This window comes from Diorhabda sublineata, chromosome 9, assembly GCF_026230105.1.
Source record: "Diorhabda sublineata isolate icDioSubl1.1 chromosome 9, icDioSubl1.1, whole genome shotgun sequence".
Taxonomy (NCBI): Eukaryota; Metazoa; Arthropoda; class Insecta; order Coleoptera; family Chrysomelidae; genus Diorhabda; species Diorhabda sublineata.
In genome coordinates this window covers 18,350,546-18,372,181 of record NC_079482.1, presented here as the reverse complement: position 1 = coordinate 18,372,181, position 21,636 = coordinate 18,350,546, and the positions used below count along the sequence as shown (strand labels likewise).

The window sequence follows — 21,636 nt, the reverse complement described above, 5'->3', positions numbered from 1 at the left end:
CAACCAACATTTTTAGTTCCGACATTGGTGTGTGCAGTGTGTTCATTTTGCGTTCAGTGAAGTTTTTTTAAAAATACAAGGTTAGTTCAAGTTTTCTTTTTATAAAGTGAATTAGATGATGTTCATTATATAACAATATTGACAGATTTATTAAATTAATAATTTGTTTAAAGTAATGCGAATTGTATAAAAAACTATAAATTTTTATATTATTAATCTCATTCCCACGTTAATGTTTTCTTAATGTTCGAAGTTTATCTACTTTTAATTTCGGATCTGTTGATTTGAGTATTTATTTGTTTTTGCTGTAAAGTATAACCTTCAAAAAAATTTTTGAGTTAGGATCAAAGCCGAATTTAGATTAGATTGTCTTCCTCCCTATATGTACATTATACGAGAGTTTCGAAAATATTTGCGATTGTAACTAACCTTAAATCAAAAATGTGGCTTGATGAATTATAAAAAGCGAGAACACTATTTGGTCATTTATTCGCAACGTTATATATATTTTCAATATTTAGTCAAACGAACACACCTGACATTTACAGAGAAGCAAAACAAAAACGATGAAAGTAAAATGGGATGTTAGTGGATCTGTTCGTTTCAATCTACACTATCAGCATTTTATTTAAACAAGAACAAACCAGATCTTATGTAAGGTACGTCAATATTTGCGTACTAATCAGTGAGGGTATAAACTATACTTTAGTACAATTAAGTATAAACCAAACAGAATAAGTCTAACGCATTATTCTTAAAAAATAGATTTTCGTTTGTTCAGATACAAAGAATCTCTCCTTATTTATTTTTTTACTTCACGGAAAATGAAGACAAAAAACAGACCGAAGTTTAGAAAAAGCCCTTTGATACATAAACCATTAAAAATATTACTCTGGGTCAAAGGTCACAACGAATGGATTTTCGTGATTAATATCTAGTTAACAATTATTAAAAAAATTGTGGTTATAAAATTACTAGCTTAAAAAATTGCCAACAAAGAATATTGTATCACTTTTTTCTAACAGTTTTTCATAAAATTTCATATACATACTTCAACACTAGTGCTGAAGGTATTCCATATTGTGTTAGACAAAGAAATATATACAGTCAAACTTTCTCGATTGTCATACGACCTTAACAAACATCTGCGTACCTTTCTTTTATTGAAGTAAAACTATTTTATACCTGCTCTATGTATTGGTCAATTTGCAATATATGAATAAACAAACGTTAACATTAAGTGATATTTCTTTGTGAACCGGCGTGCTTTCTTAAGATTTTAAGTTGATTTTTATTCATAAATTGTCTTATTTAAACATAGCAGAAGTGCTTTTTATTTGTGATAAATCTGTGTTGTGGTAAAACTGTTGTTGTGGAACGCGGACTGGGCACGTTGTTGAACGCACAAGTGTTGAACAGAATGGAACAGATGAATAATTACGAAACGCTGGCTCTCTGAAAATTCATGTACAATATGTACGTAGATATTGGAGTGACATATATTATGTGTCCCTCTTTCTTGCTGCAATACTCGAAAACCAGTGTTTACAGCTGATTTGTTAGTCCCACTCCTTTTAGGTTGAGAATGTAGAACGGTTGTAGCTGCCAGACAACTTCGTCTTCTATTTCATACGCTCCTAGATGTATGGCTCTGAAATTCCATAGTGCTTCACACTTTAAGAGAATGTCCTCTGCTGAATGTTGATACATTCAGCAGATCTTCTCTGCTTCTAGTTTCCCAGGATAGACTTTGCCTGTATCAGCTTCTGTAGGTTGTCCCAATAATTGGTTTTTCTCCTATATAGCTCCGATGCTTTTTCTATTCTTCTGTAGTTGATACCACAGAAGAGTTCAAGCTTCATAAAGGACTTGTCTGCCTCTGCCGGGAACTAAATATGAGAAAATCCAATGCATTGGCATCAAAAGTACTTCGAGATGCCAGCTAATTGACATCCACGAGGCCATCTGCCAAAGTGAGTATCAGTGAACTGCTCTTCTCATTCAAAAATCTCTGTACTCTGACTCTCCCTTCACCTGCTTCTGATATTCTATTAAAACACAATTTTTTCTAAATGCGCTAAAGAACGTTACTTGATTTGAGGTTGCAGAAAAGTTGGAGTATTCTGTTCACCACTTTTTGGAAATTATTTCGGTTAGGATTTTTTAAATGTATACCCGATACGTTTCTTCACGCTCATGATTACGGTCCTATTGAAGACGTATATCCATCGGATTTCTTAATTGAAGGGATGGAAATAGAGGAAACAGAAGATAATGAAGAAATGGGTATTGATGTGGAGTCGCATGGAGTACCAGAATTACAAATAAATAATAAACAAATATAAAATTTCATAATTTCTATATCAATAATAATTTTTCATTATTAATCTCAAAAAACTAAGAATATTAATCACAAATAGACGTAGATTATGCATTCTGGAGACTCTACTTTGAAAACTGCATCGTGTACTCTACCTCAAAGGTGTTAAAGAAGGCACTTTTGATGAGAAACATAAACATCCCAACTTGTGAAAAAAAATTTTCCAGAAAACTAATAGTTTTACGCACAAAAAGTGATGAAATATTTTTGTTGGCAATTTCTTGAGCTACAAATTTTATAACCACTATTATTTGAATCACGATAAATCATTCGTTGTGACTTTTGATCTAGAATTACATTTTTAACTGCACATGTAGCGATGGGGACTTTTAAAATTTTGTTTAGAGCCACAATGGGACGGTGCATATAAAAATTCAACTTTCCTCTGTTTTTTCCGAAGAAAAATTTTAGTTATAACATCAATAAATCATGTCATCTTCGAAATACGATTTCAACACTCAAAAAATTCACATTAGTACGCGGCGAAATGCAATCACTGTATATAAAGATTTTCTACGTCCCTCATTCACACTTTCCTCACTAGTGCTAAAAGTGTGTACCAAATATCAATGTGTCAACAGTAAGAAGATAAAATTTAAACTATTAAATTTTATAGAAATAAATAAAAAATTTATGAATAAATACACAAACAAACAAGCTAAATAAAATCGTTTTTAATAATAACGATACACCGGTTTCAGTTTCTCTTTCACCATCAGTTAAATTCTTTTCGTAGAAATAATAAGATGCTGACGTTGGAATTACGTAGATGGTTCGTCACAGAATGTTGTTGATACAATTAATAACATGCTTGGTGTTCGGTAGAATTTTGATTCATCAAAATAATAATCAGAATTTACTTATTGAGTACATCCACATGGAAATTCTTCTTGGAAATTTTCGGTACTTGTACTTGGAGTTTCAGTATTTCCTAGTAAAACCTAAAGTTTTTTTTATAAAAAAATAATATTAAATAAAATTCTGCCTAATCACAGTTGAGAGTACGGGCAGTAGTAGTCTTTGAAAAGAAATTTTCCAGTAAAAGTATTTTACTGTACTAACCAGAACTGTGATATAATTACGATAATTACAAATTTTCTACATTACAGTTGATCATGTTTTGGACCTTTTGACGTTGTTTCCCTCTTTCGTATCTTTTTTGTTTTGCAGAGATGAACATTTCACCTATTTTATAGCTAGGGTTCACGCCAGCGTGGCGACATAGCGACAATTGTCGCCAAATCATCAAGAAATGTCGCCAAAATCATACACATCGACGACAAATTTGTCGCCCAAATCATACACATCGACGACAAATTTGTCGCCCAAAATATTTTTAAAAAAACCTATGTTTTATATTTACTGTGCTGTTTTTGCATAAAAGAATTTATATATGCCGTAAAAATATGTATAAAAGTGTGTGTAGCATGCATATGTTAATTTTTTTACTTTTGTCTACCACGTTATATTTTTGGACCACTAAATCATAACTTAGGTGGTCCTTTTGGACCACTAAATTTTCATTGCTGGTGTGAACCCTATTTATAGTCCATCTTTAAACGTGGGACCTAATCAGTGTTTATTGTAACCTACGGTTTTCCTGATATAAATGAGGTTGAGGTTGGAATGTTGGATCTAACTAACATATATTAAAGAAAACACATTTCCTAGGTTGCATCCTTTCCAGGTCTACTCCCACAATTTATTACATCGCAAAATAAATCTTAAATAAGTTTATTGATTCAAATCAGGTGGGCAGTTGAACAGAAGTAAAATCTATTGATCACTTGACAGGAATTTCAGCTGCTCAACAGGATTTATTATAAAATGATACATATATATATATATATATATATATATATATATATATATATATATATATATATAATGTCCTTTCTAAATGGTAAATTTTAGAAATTTTCTATTGCAACAGAGCAGAAAAAGTTACATATAATTTAAATGATTTTCCACTGTGTAAGCTTGTGGCAATTAACCAGCCAAATATCGGTAAAGCCAACTTGAAAGAACTTGCCCCTAAAAGGAAATTTTGTCAACAAAAAAATTTACGGTATTTTAAAGAAAGTTTTGTGATTCCATTATTGACAATTAAAACACATTTGAATGAGTTTGAGGAAAATGTTTGATCGGTTGCCATCACCGCAAAAGATTCACAAACACTTTGAACAGTTACAAAACCATCAGGGAAACATGTGTAAATGCCGTCCATTTTGCGGCTCCTGTTGGAACAAATTTTTTCCCTTTTATTTTTTTTCTATTTTGATGAATAATGTATGTCGTAGACACGTGCCGTGGCGAAGGTCAGCGTTTGTCCTTCTCATATAAAGGTTATCTATGGTGATTGTAACCTTCCAACGTTTGTAATTCAGTTTTTAAATAAAAATTAAAGTTAAAAGTTTGTTATGTTTGTAATTATTAGAGCTATAAACATACATAAATTGTTACCTATAAGGTGAAGTATTTTGGTCCGTCTAAACCCACTTTTAGATGAGCTAAACTTGTGGAGAGAACGTACTCCTCCAACTATAAGATTTTATTCTAATTTTTTCTATGAATGGAAAGTCTACACGACGCATAGAGTAAATGTAAATACCGTCAAAATAGAATGACTTGTTTCATAATTAATAACTACTATTAACTAGCAACTACGTTACATTTTTATTTGCACCAAAAGTAAAAAAATAATCTTACGATCAGAAATACTGATTCTTCCTTATTGTTCTTGATCGCAGAAATGGCCTTATATCTTTACAGTAAACTAAATTACGGTAAATGCATAAAAAGAAACGTTTTTCATAATATTCGATTAAGCCCGATAATTAACTAAATTATAAATTTTGAATTCGAATTGTTTTTAGAATCGATAGGTAAAGCCGTTTAAAAGTTATTCCAAAAATAGCACATTTAAAAAAATTTCTTTCGTACTTTTTTGACATTTCTCACAATCTACCGGTCTCAATCGGTCCAAATTGTATTCAAAATCTAATTTTTGTCAAGCCCTTTCGTTGTAAACAAATCTGGTGTGCTATAATGACGTACATACGACCTAGTTTCCTGAGCGTATTCATGCATTTGTCGCGGACTTCCGACGTATGTTCTACATACATTCTGTTCATTTCCATCAGCATTCATGGTAGATGAATGTATTCTTTAGAACGCAGTTTTGCCTGGTTCAACCGGATAAAAGTCAATCGCCCAGTTTCAACTTTCATGTACATATCCGCAGCATATTGGTGGAATAGACCCCGATATTTTAAGATACGATTGTCCTCATTTTCCTGAACCATTAGTCTGTATGAATAATGATTCATTGAACCAACTTTTTTGTTAGTTTCGGAACTTGTAACTGGATTTAGCATCTTCATTGAAAAACGATATCCATCTTCACCTCACCAAAATAATATAGGATATTGCACTTGATTGCTACGCCGATATAAAACAATCTTTCGGTTTTCTAAATTTTCACCCACGACGACGATAGCGACCTATTGGTGCATTAAAACGTCTCGTGTGGTCTTCCGCTTGGCGTCTTATCAGCTTTTATGACAATTTTGTGATTATCAGACGGCATGCGGTCTAAAACGGTCGTGAATAATGTAACCAATTCGTTACGTTGACGAAAAAACGTTTGGAGTTGTTCCACCAATTGGTCTTTCACCGAATTATTATGTGCACAATGACTTGCCGACATGTCTTGCTGCATCGCCCATTAAATAAATTTGCAAGAATTTGTAGTCATTATTCGGCAATAATGAACCTGTTAAATGATATATTTAAGCCCGAATCTTGAAAGTTGCCATAAAATTTTCTTGAATAACTTTTGTGGCACCAATGACGTTATTTGAAAACAATTATTGTATTGCTGAATATGAGTCAAAAAATATTTAGAATCTAACCCATATCCGGAAACCAATAAATGTAATGGTTCTGGTGGCGTCAATTTGACTTAACCGCTCGCGCAACACAATCCATGACTTCATTTTTAAACCTAAATGTCTTACAATTTCTACGTTATAATTGAATGCAGCTCGATAGGGGTTAAATGCAACATTTCTGTTCGACTTCATTTCGCGTTTCGGGTTGACGCTGCGCTGTCTTGCAGCATTGCGAGTTCTGAGACTTTTTCAAAAACGAAAATTCAACTGTAAATTAAAGAAAACTATTGTACTCTCTGTTATAATCGAGAATATCACTTGTTGTGTTAGTAACGTTCATGGTAGTCTATCCAAACTTACCAAAACTCCATATTAAATTGAACTTTTAACATCAGGCGTAATTAGTCTGAACTAACCGTGATGTACACTAAAAAATTCAATTTTCTTACAACCTTTTTGTGGGAAATAATAAATTAATTATTTTACATGTATTTTTTATCAATAAAATAACTCCGATAGAAGCGTTTGTTTTAAACGACCTTCAGCTTTTTTTTAATTCTCTCTGATGATATTTGCAGCACGCAATTCTGTCAATTCTATGTCAAACGTTATAATGTTACATTAAAAAAGTTTATATTGTCCAAAGCGCTAAGCTTAGATTAGAAGTTAGTATTATTAAAAAAGTATTCTTAAATTTTCTAATTTCCATTCTAAATTTTTTCTTTCATAAAAACCTTCTCCTGACAATAACTAACACAACACTAAATAGTGAAATCGGTCCAGCCGTTCACGCGTGGTGGTGTGACCTAGAGAAATAGGGATTCATTTTTATATAAAATATATAGATTAATTTAAATAAATTTGGCCATTTAATATGACCACACAGAAAACCTGTATTTTATTATTGATAATACTAAAACTCGTTTTCAAATCGAGAGTCTAAATTTAATTGTTTTTTTTAATTGGCCAATCAATTTTAGAACATGACACTATTTAGATTATATGAATGTTATCTTTAAAACACATATTGCAATACTCGTATATCAAAAATTGTAATTGAATCTGTCCTCAGATATTAATTCTGTAGTGTTATTTATCTTTCATAATGTAATATTTTAAGACATGTACTGTAGGCTTATACTAGAGTGCATGAATACATGACTTTGTTAGTGATGGCTGAGAAGTCTACCTCGATTGGGTGCAAGGTCATTCGGGTAACTAGGGCACCAACGAGCCTCTCCAGATAACTATTAGCAAAATCTCAAGTAGCCATAGTGCCTATTCTAGGTGTAGAAATTACATCTCTAAGAAGTCTTCTCCTAAGGTTCACATAGTCGAGATTTCCGTCTTTGTTAGGCAGCTCAGTACTCACACGTGCGAGGTTCCAACGCAGTGACGTTATAAGGTTCAAGCCCAGGTACCTGATTAGATTTTCCAAGGACATAAGCCTTTGGTAGTTTTAAGTGTTACGACGTTTCTATCAGGAGGCTTTTTTGCCAACGGTTATCACCGCACAATATTATAACTATGAACGTTATTCTTCATAAACCCTATAATTTGTTTAATGCTTCTAATCATATATTTATTTACCAAATTCAACTCATTTAGCCAGTTTCACAATTTAGTTATATTAGTATCGATCGGTATCAGTATCGATCGGAGTCAACAAAGAAGAGCTAGGAAAATATTGGAGAAAAAAACATTGAATTACATTGAATTATTTATAGAAATGGAATAGAAACTTTGTTTTTATTACTTAGCATTTTCAATGTATTTCTTCATAAGTGATTCAATAAAGTATTAACATATGGTTACTTCACGTACCGAAATCTAAAAACACTTCACTTTAATACTTTATTGAATGACTTACGAAGAAATGTATTGAAAATGCTAAACAAAGTAGTAAAATCAAACTTTTTATACACAAACACATCAAAGTGTATATTTTATAAAATCTATTATCATTTATAAGAAATTGAATTCTACGTTTTCCACGTTTTACCAACACAACCACAATTATCAGTATTGCCATGTTTTCACTATATTTTGATATAAAGTTCTTGACCACAAATGGTAGATTTGTTACTTTTTTTTCATTTTGGATTATTGGATCTAGACTAATACTGCTAACAAAGAATAATTTTACTGGGTTTCTAAAGAAGAGAAAGGGTATATTGTAGCAATTTTAATATAACGTCGCAAATTAGTTATTTTTTTTGTTACTCTTGGATTGATGTGAAAAAATGTTTTCAAAATTTAATCAGAGTAAATAGAAATTTATCTCAATACAAAAGATCAATCACAAATGGTAATTGAAATTTAATAATTGAATATTACTTCGGAAATTAGTGTCAATAACTGCAGAAGTTCGGTTTCGGTTATAGTTCTTCCAATGTCAATTGCAGAGGAACAATCAATATTTCATAAATACGCACGGCACTCATACCAAATTAAGAAATGAAAAATGTTTACTCGCCGTATAAAATACTCTAACAACCGTAAGTCCACGTGTACTCCTCATCTCCACTGTTTACCATTGAAAACATCGAATCGTAAACATATATGTGCATTTCTATTAGCCGAAGCTGTCGGAAGTCGTATGTACAAAATTTTTTTGAAGCACTCCTGCTAGACAGTCTGCGAAAAGCAGTGGCGTGGGTATGTGAGATTTATTTAATTCACAAATTTCTCTAAATAAATAGAAATATGGTTTTTTAGATCATTGGCGAATGAAGACAATGAAATTGCACAGCGTAGTGGTAATAGTCTTTTATAAAAAAACATTTGTGAGAGAGAAATAACAATTGTCACGTTTTGTAGCAACTTCTTTATAAATTTTCAATTTTTGTTTTGTTAATCTACATTTTAACAATTACGAAAATATTAAATAGACTTTTTCCCATTGTTTGTACAAGTAAATAGTTGCTATATACTTGACTAATCATTTTTATTCACCTTTTGTTATTCTCGCAAATACTATAAATCTTAATCTATAAGTTAATATATTTTTGTTTTTTATGTCCTAATATTTCCTTAATGTTCAGAACTAACATACGTACTCATATTATCACCAATATTTCTAACACTAACTATTTAAACATTAATTATAAATATGCTTGTATTTCACATAAGTGAGAATTTAGTCCAATTAATACATACTCTAAACATCTGCTGTTAGCCTAAAAAATAACAGTAAATTTGCCTAAATTTTTACGAACTCTAATTGGAACTTCGTTTATTTAACCTTGATGTAAGTTTGTTTTAATCAGTTCGATGTCCCAACAATAAGCGCCAGTAATAAAAACATCGTTAAAGTAAGCCAAGCGCCGGGTAATTTTTTTTTGCAAATTTCTAGAGAATGTTTTTTTTTTGGAATATGTTTAGGGGTGTCTCTTGAATATAAATCCAAGTGCGCATGGTACGACTAAAATAGTGGAGATCATTTTTATAGAAAATAATTTTTGCCATCTTTTTTATTTGAAATTGTTTTTCTATAATGCAAAGGATCTTAATTATAGCGCTCAAAACTTTTTACATTATGGTTTTTGCTAAATATATATAAAAATGGTGGTAACTAAATTTGTAGTACATGAAATTTCCTATAAATTTTTTTCCGTAACGATTATAGGAATATATAACATTTCATAACGCGTGAAATGTCATAAATTTTGTTTGTGTTTTCTCTGTTTATTTTAATTAGGGAAGTGGGTAATTGGGGGGCGGGTGGGCACAGCTGCCGCTGCATTATTAACAATCCTATAGCAAGAATAAATGAATTAAGAGATAGGAATGCGGTCTTATTGAATATAATTGTCGACTGTATCGTTTAATGCTCTTTCCGGACTAAAAAAAATCTGTTTATAATGTTTACGTATACCAAGTTTACGTATTTTAGTTCATACAAAATTGCAAAAAATATCTTGGTGTTCTAAGTACTTCATTTCCTTCATACATACTTTCTGCTAGAGCTAATACTCATATATAGCAAAAAATAAATCTCGAGAAAACTCTTGTCAAAATGTTGAGACACACTTCTAGATAAGTTCTAGTGAAGGAAGCTTCTACAATAAGAAACAGATTGAAAATTTATTCCTTATAACCTGTTTAAATCAAATTTTTATATCGATTATGTTTCTCCCAATGCTTGCAACACGTGTTGATTAATCGATACATCGTAACATCGATGTATTATGATCTCGATCCATGCTGGACGCTTAACAGTTGTTTTCAACATTTAACGATACATTTTTCCAACGATAAATTTGCAGGATGTCTTAAGTAGAAATTTTGAAGTCCTGAGTGTATCTGAATCGATGTTCAAATTGGACAACATATGAATTGGTTTATGCCCACTAAACTAATTCACGAGTCGCACTCTAGAGGAAAGTACAAAATTCCGTTCGTTTTATATGTAATTAAAGGGCGTCCCAAAACCCAAATATAAAAAACAAAAAGTGAATTTTTATTTTTTTATTAAATTTTAAATTCCATATAATGGGGGCTTGTATGCATTTTTTTGTCTCTGATTCTTACCACAATAATATACATAAATATGGCTAAATTATGTCTTTGCTTTATTGAATTTTCTTATTTCAATTAGTTTATAAAAAATTCTCACTTGTAGAAAATAATATTTCCAAGAAATACAGTAATTGATTGTGGTTGTATATCATGTGACTCTTATTTGCTAAATATAACAATACTAGGTTATTCTATGTTTGTATTAGATTCATATGATCAAAAGTTGTCCAGTTAATTCAAGTCTATCAATACTCAATATCCAATTAAAAACATATTGCCTACTTAAGGTTAGATTAGACGTTATGTGTTAGTATACGTTTTGTGAGATATGACAAATCCTATTCAATAAAACGTTGCGCGGAAATAGTAAACGTACGTCTTGTTGAATCGAAATAATATTCTATCAAATTGAAGAACTGATGGGAGAAGCATTGTTTTGCGGGAACACAAAGAAACTGCAAATAAAGAGACACTAACAAAAAAAAAAAACTCGTTATAATCAAATTGAAACTGAGGAAAGGGAAAACACGTAATGTGTATTCACTGGACAAAACGTTTTGTATGCCCGCCAAAAAGTCGTAGCGTGTAAACCCGCTTTTAGGAACAATAAATTAGAATATTTTGCAATCAAAAAATCAGTACATCATGTTAGTTGATAAAATATTGTTAGTACATTTTTGAAGAGGTTTGTCTTACATATAACAAATTAAATTATAGAAAGTGTTTTAAATTTTTATATATGAAATATTTCAACGAATGTCTTGAGTTTATTTCCCCAAAAGTTATGGTGCAAATTCATCAAAACACTAAAGCGCTTTATTTTTATTTTTTTCTGAACTCCGAATCTACATACATTTCACCCTTTTCTTGATGTATGCTGTTGATAGTACGTTTATGTGTAAATCGTTAAAACAGTCATACTATGTTCTCCGCGTTTAACTATATCCAGTCACGGTATATATTGATCTATTCACTTTCACACACCCTTAAGGTGTGTACGTTATAAACAAATTAACCCAAATTCATCCATTTTGTACCAGGGTTGATTATTTCGGAAACTGTAGTTGAATATAATATTTTTCAAAATGTGACCTTTGAGGTAGCTTTTTACTATTTTTTAAGCCCCAAATGAAATCAATTTATATAAAAAAAATTCGTATTCATTGTATGTAGAATATAATTGTATATTTTTAAGTTTTAATTCAAAGTTTTTCGTCTTTTCGCTCTTTTTATTCTACATTCAGGTTTTATTAGCCAAAATTCCTCATATCGTATTCTGTTTGAGTTCATTTGAGACAGCAAGCTTCTGGCTTAAGGAAAGGAACTTTTGCTACGTTTCAATTGATTCACATTACATTAATAACAATTATTTAGTTATTTTTGATATAAAGAATTATATAGCTATAATTATGAGCCAAACTCAAACTAAGCATTGATAATTATCATCTAGACATGTTAATGATAAAAAGAAGTATCAAGTAGACTCCTTAGTTGATTTAATAAAAAAGAATAAAATCAGATCTTTCGATAATCTATCCCCTAATATTGTCAAGAGATGTCGGTTGTATTATGTTTAGAACAAAACAAAATCAATCGTTGGATTTAATATGTGAAAAAAAGAAACAACATTCAAAAAACTCACGAGTGTGTCGACCCGAATTTTCAAGACACGATATCCAAACACTAATACTCACACGCATCGTGTAAGGTCGTAGAACTGCAATTGGTATAAAATATTAGGAAAAATAACACATCGATCAATAAATTCCTGGTGTAGCAAACAAAAAACAAGCCAAATTTCATTCCCTCTATCAAAATATTTTCGCTTTTCCTTCTTTTCCATGCTTTTTATACAGTACGATGTTTTTTTGATCTCCAATAGAAACCTGTTTCAGCGATTTCTTCCCTACTTGATTGATAGTTCTTTTTTGAACCAATTAATCGAATTTGATCATAGTTTTTGCCGATATAGTCATTGCATTGACGACAGAGAATTTTCTTTGCTGCATATGGAGCCGTTTTTGTGAATTCCTTCCCAATTTAGTCCAATAGTTTATAGTAATACTCACTATTAATAATTTCAACCTTTTTCAAATAATCGATGGACAATGTACCGTATGCATCCTAAAATATATAACCTGTCTAGCGTTTTTGATCGTTTCGGGCGACTTTCAGCTGGTCCTGTACTCGAAGGCTAATCCTTTTGATCCATCTCTAACACAATTATAAATCAAAATGGTTATTTATTTTAATGTCACATTGTAACCTATTATCTATAGACTCAAGGTAGAAACTGTCAAGTCTGAACCTGTTGAAGAGTGCCCACAGTGGAAGCCGGAATTCGAGAAACACATCTCACTATCGAAAAGAGTAGTGTCGAGTAACACGTGGTGATTAAATAGTGATAGATGGATAAATAGTTGATTGAAGTGGTCTCTAATACCTCGTGGTACCTAATATGCCTACTGGACTGTAACGTAGCTTTAAAAATGCATATTGGAAACATCGAGGTTTTCCACCACTGAAAAAAATCAAGATTCAACTTTCAGAAGGGAAATTCATGTAAGTTATACGAGAATGAGGCTACATATTTTGAGATAAAAAAAAATCTCAAGTCTTTTTTGCAACAAGATTTTATGTATGTACTAATCCACAATTGAAAAGTTTAAGGTCAGTAATCTTTTGGAATGCTCTCAAAAAATTGATCAATTGCTTCATCTATCTAATTCTTAGTCTTTGAAACGTCGACCACAAGAACGTTTCTTTAGTTAAATAATAACTAGAATCACACATGGCCAAATTAGGCTTGTAAAGTGGATGTTCATGACTTTTACAGTATTTTTACAATGAAATTCAATTGCAGTACAGTGTGTAATGTGTTACAACATTCAGCTGCGAATATTAATTGAATTAATATTGTGGTACTCCAGTTTGCTCTAACTGTACGTTGATTTCAAGCTTAATTGCGCTCACTAATCCTGTACTACGAAAGAGAACTATGTACATAACTAGATTTTTTGCTTTTTCGCCATTGTTGGCGTTAGTGAATCTGCGTGAATCCACACACGGCTCTCCTGATGGTATGTAAGTTCCAACATATGTAACTATTTTAGAAAGAATACGATAACCACCATGACTAAACATCATATCATAAACATGATACCACATCCGGTCACAGATCACAGATTTTTTATTGCAAGTGGGTCTGAAGCAGAGCGAAGGAATCGGCCCTCGTAGAATATGTACAGAAAAAAAAACTTCAATCAAAAATTATCAGTTGGAGTATTGTTTTACCTGAATTAATGATAATCAATAATCTCATTCAATCAACAACAAGAGTATTGTTCTTTGCATTGATAAGATATTTTCAAGTATACCACCTCGTAAGTGGTTGCAGACTTGTTTATGTCTATATTATCTACATCCGTTTTTGTTCGATTATTGCCTTATCTAGGTAGTTTTAGGTATTTATGATGAAAATTGTTAATAAAACTAGAACCCTGATCATATCATGTATTATCATATTGAGGACTATATTAAGCTAATTTTCAGAAAAATACTTCTAAATGTGATAAATTTTATCAATTCAAATTATACTACTTAATAATCACATATGACTTTACATGATATGGTTCATAGAAATGAGATTGCTTAATAGTTTTCAAAAATATACTTGGTGTTATCTTAAGAATATAGGGTAATTGATTATTACATACTTGTTTCTATAACTCAGTACATTCAAATTTATGTTTAAAACTTTTAATATTAGAAGCTGTTCTGTCACAAACAATTTCATCCCATAAATGGTTTCCACTTAATAAAAAAAAGAGTTTTTGTTCATTTGCTAGTTATAATCAAGCCTATTTGTGAAGAATTCGTTACCAAACGGATACTTTTTGTATTTTTCGTTTTATAAATATTTTATTGCTCCAAGTAATTATAAGAATAGGAACAATACTGAATTATTTTTCGCTCACAGATATTTGATTGTATCAATTCCAAGTGAATAATTTTCAACACGAGAAGGATACTTACTAATAATGTCGTGACTCGCATTTTAGGTTTATCACGCTAATATTTCATCCCCAAAAGAGGTATTAGCTGAACCCGCACACTTAAAATAGATTTCTAACCAATGCAGGATCTCTAATTATGATTAATCTACAGAAATCGTTACCTACACCTGAATTATAAAATTCTCAAAATATTTTACTGGGTTAAACTTCGGACTTACAGTTCATGTTCCAACAGATCGAAAATATTTTTGTACGATGTGGTACCAGAATTAGCTAGTCGCGGCTGCAACAAAGTAGCTTCTAGCTTATTGAAATTTGGGAATTCCTCTGCTACTGACGAAATTGAGCAACTTGCAGCTTGGTCTAATAACTGTTTTTTCCAAAATCCAGACAAGACTACACTAAACGGAATGCTCCAACTAATTTTCCAAAATTAAACCTAATACGAGATAGCAACAAATCGATTTCTATAAAAAATTATACTACAAAAAATTATACTCTTCTCTTCTGGGATTCGCAAACGTTTCACATTTTTTAAAAAATCTTCCTTTGGCCATGATGGAAAGGAAAGCGATCAGCGGTGTTGTCTTTAGTGACATACCAAACTTCAATGTATTGTATAGATCGACCAACGTAGCTTTGCCTCCGAGATGCGCAAACGATAAACAGAGAGGGTTAGTGTGCGACAAAGACTGACTTCGCCCTTTCACCGGGAAGTACAATCGACAGAAGAATTTATTGTGTCAAGTTTTTTTCAATGTTTTTTTTCTACGTCCGTTAAAATATTCATGTGAAAAAAGTGCCGTAGCGGTTCATTTTTTCACGCGTTTGCGTTAAAAATATTTTCTGCCATTCGTTTCTCCCATAAACTGTCATACTTTTATTTCTTGATATTCGTTCAAAAAAATCCGTTTTGCGTCTAAGGATTATAGTATTATTATTAGTGATGGATCGTAATAGTGAAAAAAGTTTAAACTGCACACCAGAAGATGTTATTGATTCGGCAACTGCAGCGACTATGAATCTTCTCCCTGAGAGATCCAGGGAACAGTATCTAAAGGAATATAATTCTTTTATGGAGCGGCGTACTAAAAAAGGCATAAACATCTTCACAGAAAGAGTGTTACTAGCTTAATTTGAAACTAAATCCAAAATGTGGAAGTCTTGAAAACTTATTCAAAACTGAAAGGTACCCTAATGGTAAATAACGACGTAGACATCAGTAACGAAACTCATTGCATATTTGAAAAATAATTCAGTTGGCTATAGAAAAGTTTCTGTTGCAAGCTCCAGATGATCATTATCTCATGCATAAGGTATGACAGCAAAACTCAAGTTGGAGGTATCAATACCTTTTCAGAAATTCTCTCGCTTATCGCAACATATTTGAATTTCCCTGATACAAAAAACCATACTGGGCATACATTTCGACGCTCTTCGTCGTCCTATTAGTAGATTCCGGTTGTGATATAATTCAACTAAAGAAGCACGGTGGGTAGAAATCCAGCTCAGAGTCGGAGAGTTACGTAGACTACTCAATAAAAAACAAAATGAATTTCGCAGTGAAAATTTTAACGGGAACAACTAGTTCGACTTCAAGCAATATTATAAATGTTCACGATCCTACCAACAATCCAATAAGTACTAATACAACTATAGACGATAACTTCTTCTTCATTTCAAATTAATAATGCTCACAGAGGTACTTTGAATATTACTATTACAAAAAATAGAAATTGATAAAAGTTGTTGTATAAATAACTATTAAAATATTTTGTGTTGGAAATATGTGTCCAATTTTCTGACAGTTAATTTCATGTATGTTTTCTTACATCTCGTCTGTGTGTAGATGAAAAACAATATAAAATAAATACTTTTGAATAAAACCAAAAACAAATTTATTTACTTTTATTTTAGTAAAATAACATATTTCAGGTTTCATATTCTTGCTTTAAAATAATTCTCATGCCGATAGACTTATTTTGATATTAATCCATCAGTCTAGAGGAAAATTATTTTGAGTCCAGTTTTTTATCAAAAATAATTCGTTCGATAAAAGTTGTCCTTAGAATGATTAGTAAAATTCATATAATGCCGGGAAATCGATGTTCTAACTGACATTGTTTTAGAGGTGTAGCAAAAACTATTGTCAAAAAAAACTGAATATTTAACATTTTGGAGTTTACTTAGTTTGCCGTTAGCGTACATATACATACTTGAGATTTCAAACCGGATCAGTATTTTATTTTGCAGTGATTTAAGGACTAGTAAAAGTTTATCCACCGACTGTCTTCTTTTATATATTTTAGGATAACTAATACGTTGTACGCATGAGCAACCGAATCAATAACTGCTAAAACCATTTGGAATTATCTATAAAGAAAATGAATTATTGATATGACCCACGAATACAGAATTATTACTGGAAATTCTTAACTGAACGACAATTTTTAAAGTAAGCATGGGTCCTTGAACTTATTCGGTATCAGATCCGCGAACGAATCTATTATATTCAATATTTATATTTTAAAAATAATAGGAAATCCCATGTTGTGACGAATAAAAAGTTATGTTTTCGAGAATAAAACCTACTGACTGCGTTTATCTACATTGTTTCGAAAATGGGCTGCAAATATTATTCTTCAAGGTCATAGATTTACTTTATTATTCAATATTATTATTTTATGTATAAGTTGTTAATTCAAATAAGATACTGTTTTCTGTTAACGTTTTTATTGTACATTCAAAAACATTTACTACATAATTATCGAACAAGACCAATTAAATATACATAATCTAGGATACTCGGAGTTTTAAAAATTTTACTGCCTATTTTTGAACTTGACATTTCTCTTATCGTTAATGTTACGGACTACGTTTCTTCCTAATTAAAATGATTGAAATGCGCTAAAGCTGTCATAAATTCCGTTGTCACAATATGTTTTCCGTCGAAGTTTGCATTCCAGAATACTAATTTGATCTAATTCCGTCGGCCGTTCGTAGTCTCCATAGCAAAAAGAAAAACCGCTCAAATTAGTTTTCACTCGTTATATAATACTAAACATTTGGTGATTTTTTGTTTATCTCTTTGCGATTTATGTGGTTACAACGAGAGTGTGGTTGTTGCAGTATTGTTGTTTATTGAAATCTGTGAGTTCTACTATTAATGAGGATATTGAGCTACTTATATACATATCTGTCTCTATTCTGCCATAGGTCTTCTGTTAGTTTTCTCTCCTGCATTTCCTTATCTATGCCCTCGCTCCAGCTTTTGTGTGGTCTTCTTTTTCTTCTTTTCACTTGTAGTTTCCTCTATAATATCTGTTTAGGTATTCTGTTCTCTTACGTTCTTTGTACATGTCACCGATTAATATGTATCAGACTCTCACTATCTGCTTTATTCTGTCATTTCTTATCCTGGCATACTTTGCTAATATTTGTTATAATACTTTTAAGTATCGTGTTATATATTCGTTGTTTGGTCCCATAATATTTCATTCATCACATATATAGCTTTTTGGCACTGTATATTTCTGTTTCCAGTGTTCCATCTTGTGTTATTTTCATTCATAAGTAATTGTATTCCTTTCAGTGTTTTATTTCTGTTCCGTCCTCCAGGTAGATTTATTGTACTGTTGCTCCGATGCACATACATTCATAGAGGTATTCCCATACCCATGCATGTTCGCTTCCACATCTTGAGGGCCTGCTTCAAGTAGATCTTGAATAGCGTTAGCGAAAGGCAACACCCTTGTTTAAATTTTCGTTGCTGTAAACCCATCAGATAAATCTCGGTTTGCTTTAATTTTTGTATACTATTTTCGTAGGTTCGTTGGATTGCTGTTATTAACCTGTTTTTGATTTTAATTTGTTCTAGCGTTGTCTACAGTTTACTAAGAGGTACACTGTCATATGCCTTCTGAATATCCAAATATAATAAATGGATTTCTTGTCCTATTGGATTTTTTTTTTCAATAATTTGGTTAACACAGTATAGGTGGATCTGCCGGCCCTGAAACCAATCTGTTTTTCCGCCTCGAGGTCCTTACATTTTGCTATTGCACTAAGCACTGCAATGCTCGATATGTTTCGCATTTCTTGTGGATTTTCCATTCATACAATTCTGGTACAGTTTTATTATATGTTCGTATAGTGTCTTTGTTCCTGCTTTAATTAGTTCGGCAGAAATATCGCCTGGTCCAGGGGATTTCCCGTTTTTCAGGTACCTGTATATTTAATCGATTTCTTTTCGACTAACCCTTAGTGGAAACGAAACTATATTTATTCCGATATCCTCATCCACGTTTTGTTCCTACCTAACCTAACCTAACATAACTCATAAATCATTAAGTACTATGTTTGGATACTTATAACCACATCTGAAAGTGATTAATCACAATTTTTACACAATGGCACACAACCTGTTGGAAGAAGATCACTGATCATTTGGTCATTGATCGAGAACGAAAAAAGTTTGATGTTTTTTTGGTTAGGAATAAATGAGCTTGTGCGTAGATGTTTGTGCGTGTGTGGTTCGCATGTACAGAACGTATCTTATTGTGGTGAGATGTTTGGATGGCGAGTACAGCCGCGACTGCATTATTCCTTACCAACCAGGCTCCAGAAAACCCGCAAAAAAATATGCAACTTTCACGAAAAAAAAAATTGAGTTACTTTTATTTGAATAACCAGCTGGATTATGCATGTAATGACATGATTATGAATGTCCCACAGTAATCTGCAAGCCTGACAGTTGATAACCAAGATAATACCAAAGTTGAAATTTATTATTCGATCTTTACTTTGTCGCTTTAACGTGACTTCAAGTAATCTTCGTAGGTAGTACTGAATATCGTATTAATTTCATGTTAAATGTACATTTCGGAATGAATAAGTGCATTAATCTTCCCTTTTGAGGAAACTGAATTAATTGTATATCTAGTTTGAATTATAGTCAATCATTGATATGACTGCAAAATATTACACGAGACAATGATAGATATTTTGAAAAATAAATATTTTCTCTCAAATTCTCTCTTTAAATTGTAATTAAAACTCACTATAAGGCTTTTATTATTACTGGTTTTTTATATTTCATTAATATTTGGAGGTTTGTTCAACAACTTATGAGTTATTGTATACACCAGAATATTTCTAAAACTCGATTATGTTATTTGTACGTTGAGCTCAATATAATTGTTAATTATTAATCATTGTGTAATTTAAACTCCATAAAGTTTTAATAAATGTCTATTTTTATATTCAATGTGAAATTTAGATAACTTGTGATAACACATAACAAATCAATCAGACCTGTTTATTACAAACATGTTTATAATATTGAGCAATTCAGAAAAGTATTTGCAAATATGATTTAGATAATATAATTGTCACTGAAAACAAGACACCTTATTATTTTACTATTTATTTATATAAATAATTCCAATGGAAATATGAATAAATTTGATTAATAGTAGAAATATACAGTTTCTTTCGTTAATCTACTGGATATATTATATTCATTCTGTAACTAAAAGATATATGAAAAAACTGAATTGCAAAGTGAAAACTCTTTCATCTTGATTATTACTAGGATGTATTAATATCCAGTTAGCCTAGACCAGTTCCATGCATAAACAAAATATTGCGTTACCATAGCAACGAACAATAACTTATTAGAAGTGTCAGTGTAAAGTTTGAAGTCAAAAAAGTAAACCAGAGTTACGCAATAAATGAAAAGAAAAAAGTTGTCCACCGAAATTGTGAAAATGATTTTATCGGACCGCCGAATTGGGCCAAAACGGATATCTGAAGCACTGAATATTTCATACGAACGCGTTCATCATATAGTTCACGTCAATTGCTGCAAAATGGATCCCCAAATGTTTGAAGTTCACCAAAAGCGTGCAAGGGTAGAAGCATTGCGTTAGATCTGTGCTCGATTTGAAAGAAAGCAACAATCGATGGAATGGCAACACTCTGGTTCTCCAAGACCAAAGAAATTTCGTGTCCAAAAATCTGCTGGAAATGTTCTTGCTTCATTTTTTTGAAATTTCCATGGAGTAATCATGATTGATTTTTTTGATAAGGGTAGAACTAACTATTCGACATTACTGACCACTCTACGGGAAATAGAGAAAAGACGCGAAAGCTATCCAAAGGTGTTTGTTTTTGCAGGACAACGCCCCTGCACACAAATCTCATGTTGCCATGCAAAAAATTCGTGATTTAGGGTTTGAATTACTAGAACACCCCCTATATTCACCAGATTTGGCTCCGACCGACTATAATCTCTTTCCTCAACTGAAAAAAAGTTTAAAAGGTATTAAAATTTTCTTCCAACGAGGAAGTAATAAAAGCTGTGGAGGTCTGGTTTGCAGAGCAAGAAGAAACATTTTTTTGAAAGGTCTAGAGACGTTGCAGGTTCGTTGTAATAAATGTCTCCAATTAAGAAGAGAATATGTTGAGTAATGAAATATTTTGACATTGAAATTTTGTTTGGTTCAATAGTAGGCTAAGAATTTTTCAATATATCCTCGTAATATTTACTATTTTCAAAAAAGGGAATCCATTTTGCAATTCTTCGGTAAATTTACACACCTACTTTAGCGATACTATAAAAAAACACAGGACACATAGAGACAATTTATAGGTCATCGAAATCAATAACAGCGAGACTTTAAGTTACCGAATGGATTGTTTTCTCAGTTGAATAAACGTGCAGTGTAAATTAAAAATGTAATTTGTTTGAAATTTTTTTACCATTTTCAATAACAAGCTTAGTTTTTACATCCGTTTATTTTTCTATCATATTGAAGAATACTTA

At 31.6% G+C, this 21,636-nt stretch overlaps 1 protein-coding gene across 1 annotated transcript in view; it reads left to right on the top strand.

The window, feature by feature from the left end:
• Positions 1-526: 526 nt before the first annotated feature.
• LOC130448685 (lipopolysaccharide-induced tumor necrosis factor-alpha factor homolog) overlaps positions 527-21,636 on the top strand; it is a 49,004-nt gene continuing 27,894 nt past the window's right edge. The window contains exon 1 of the mRNA XM_056786158.1: positions 527-659. Coding sequence (XP_056642136.1) covers positions 583-659 — 77 coding nt within the window. The 5' untranslated portion in view covers positions 527-582. The remainder of the gene's footprint in view (positions 660-21,636) is intronic.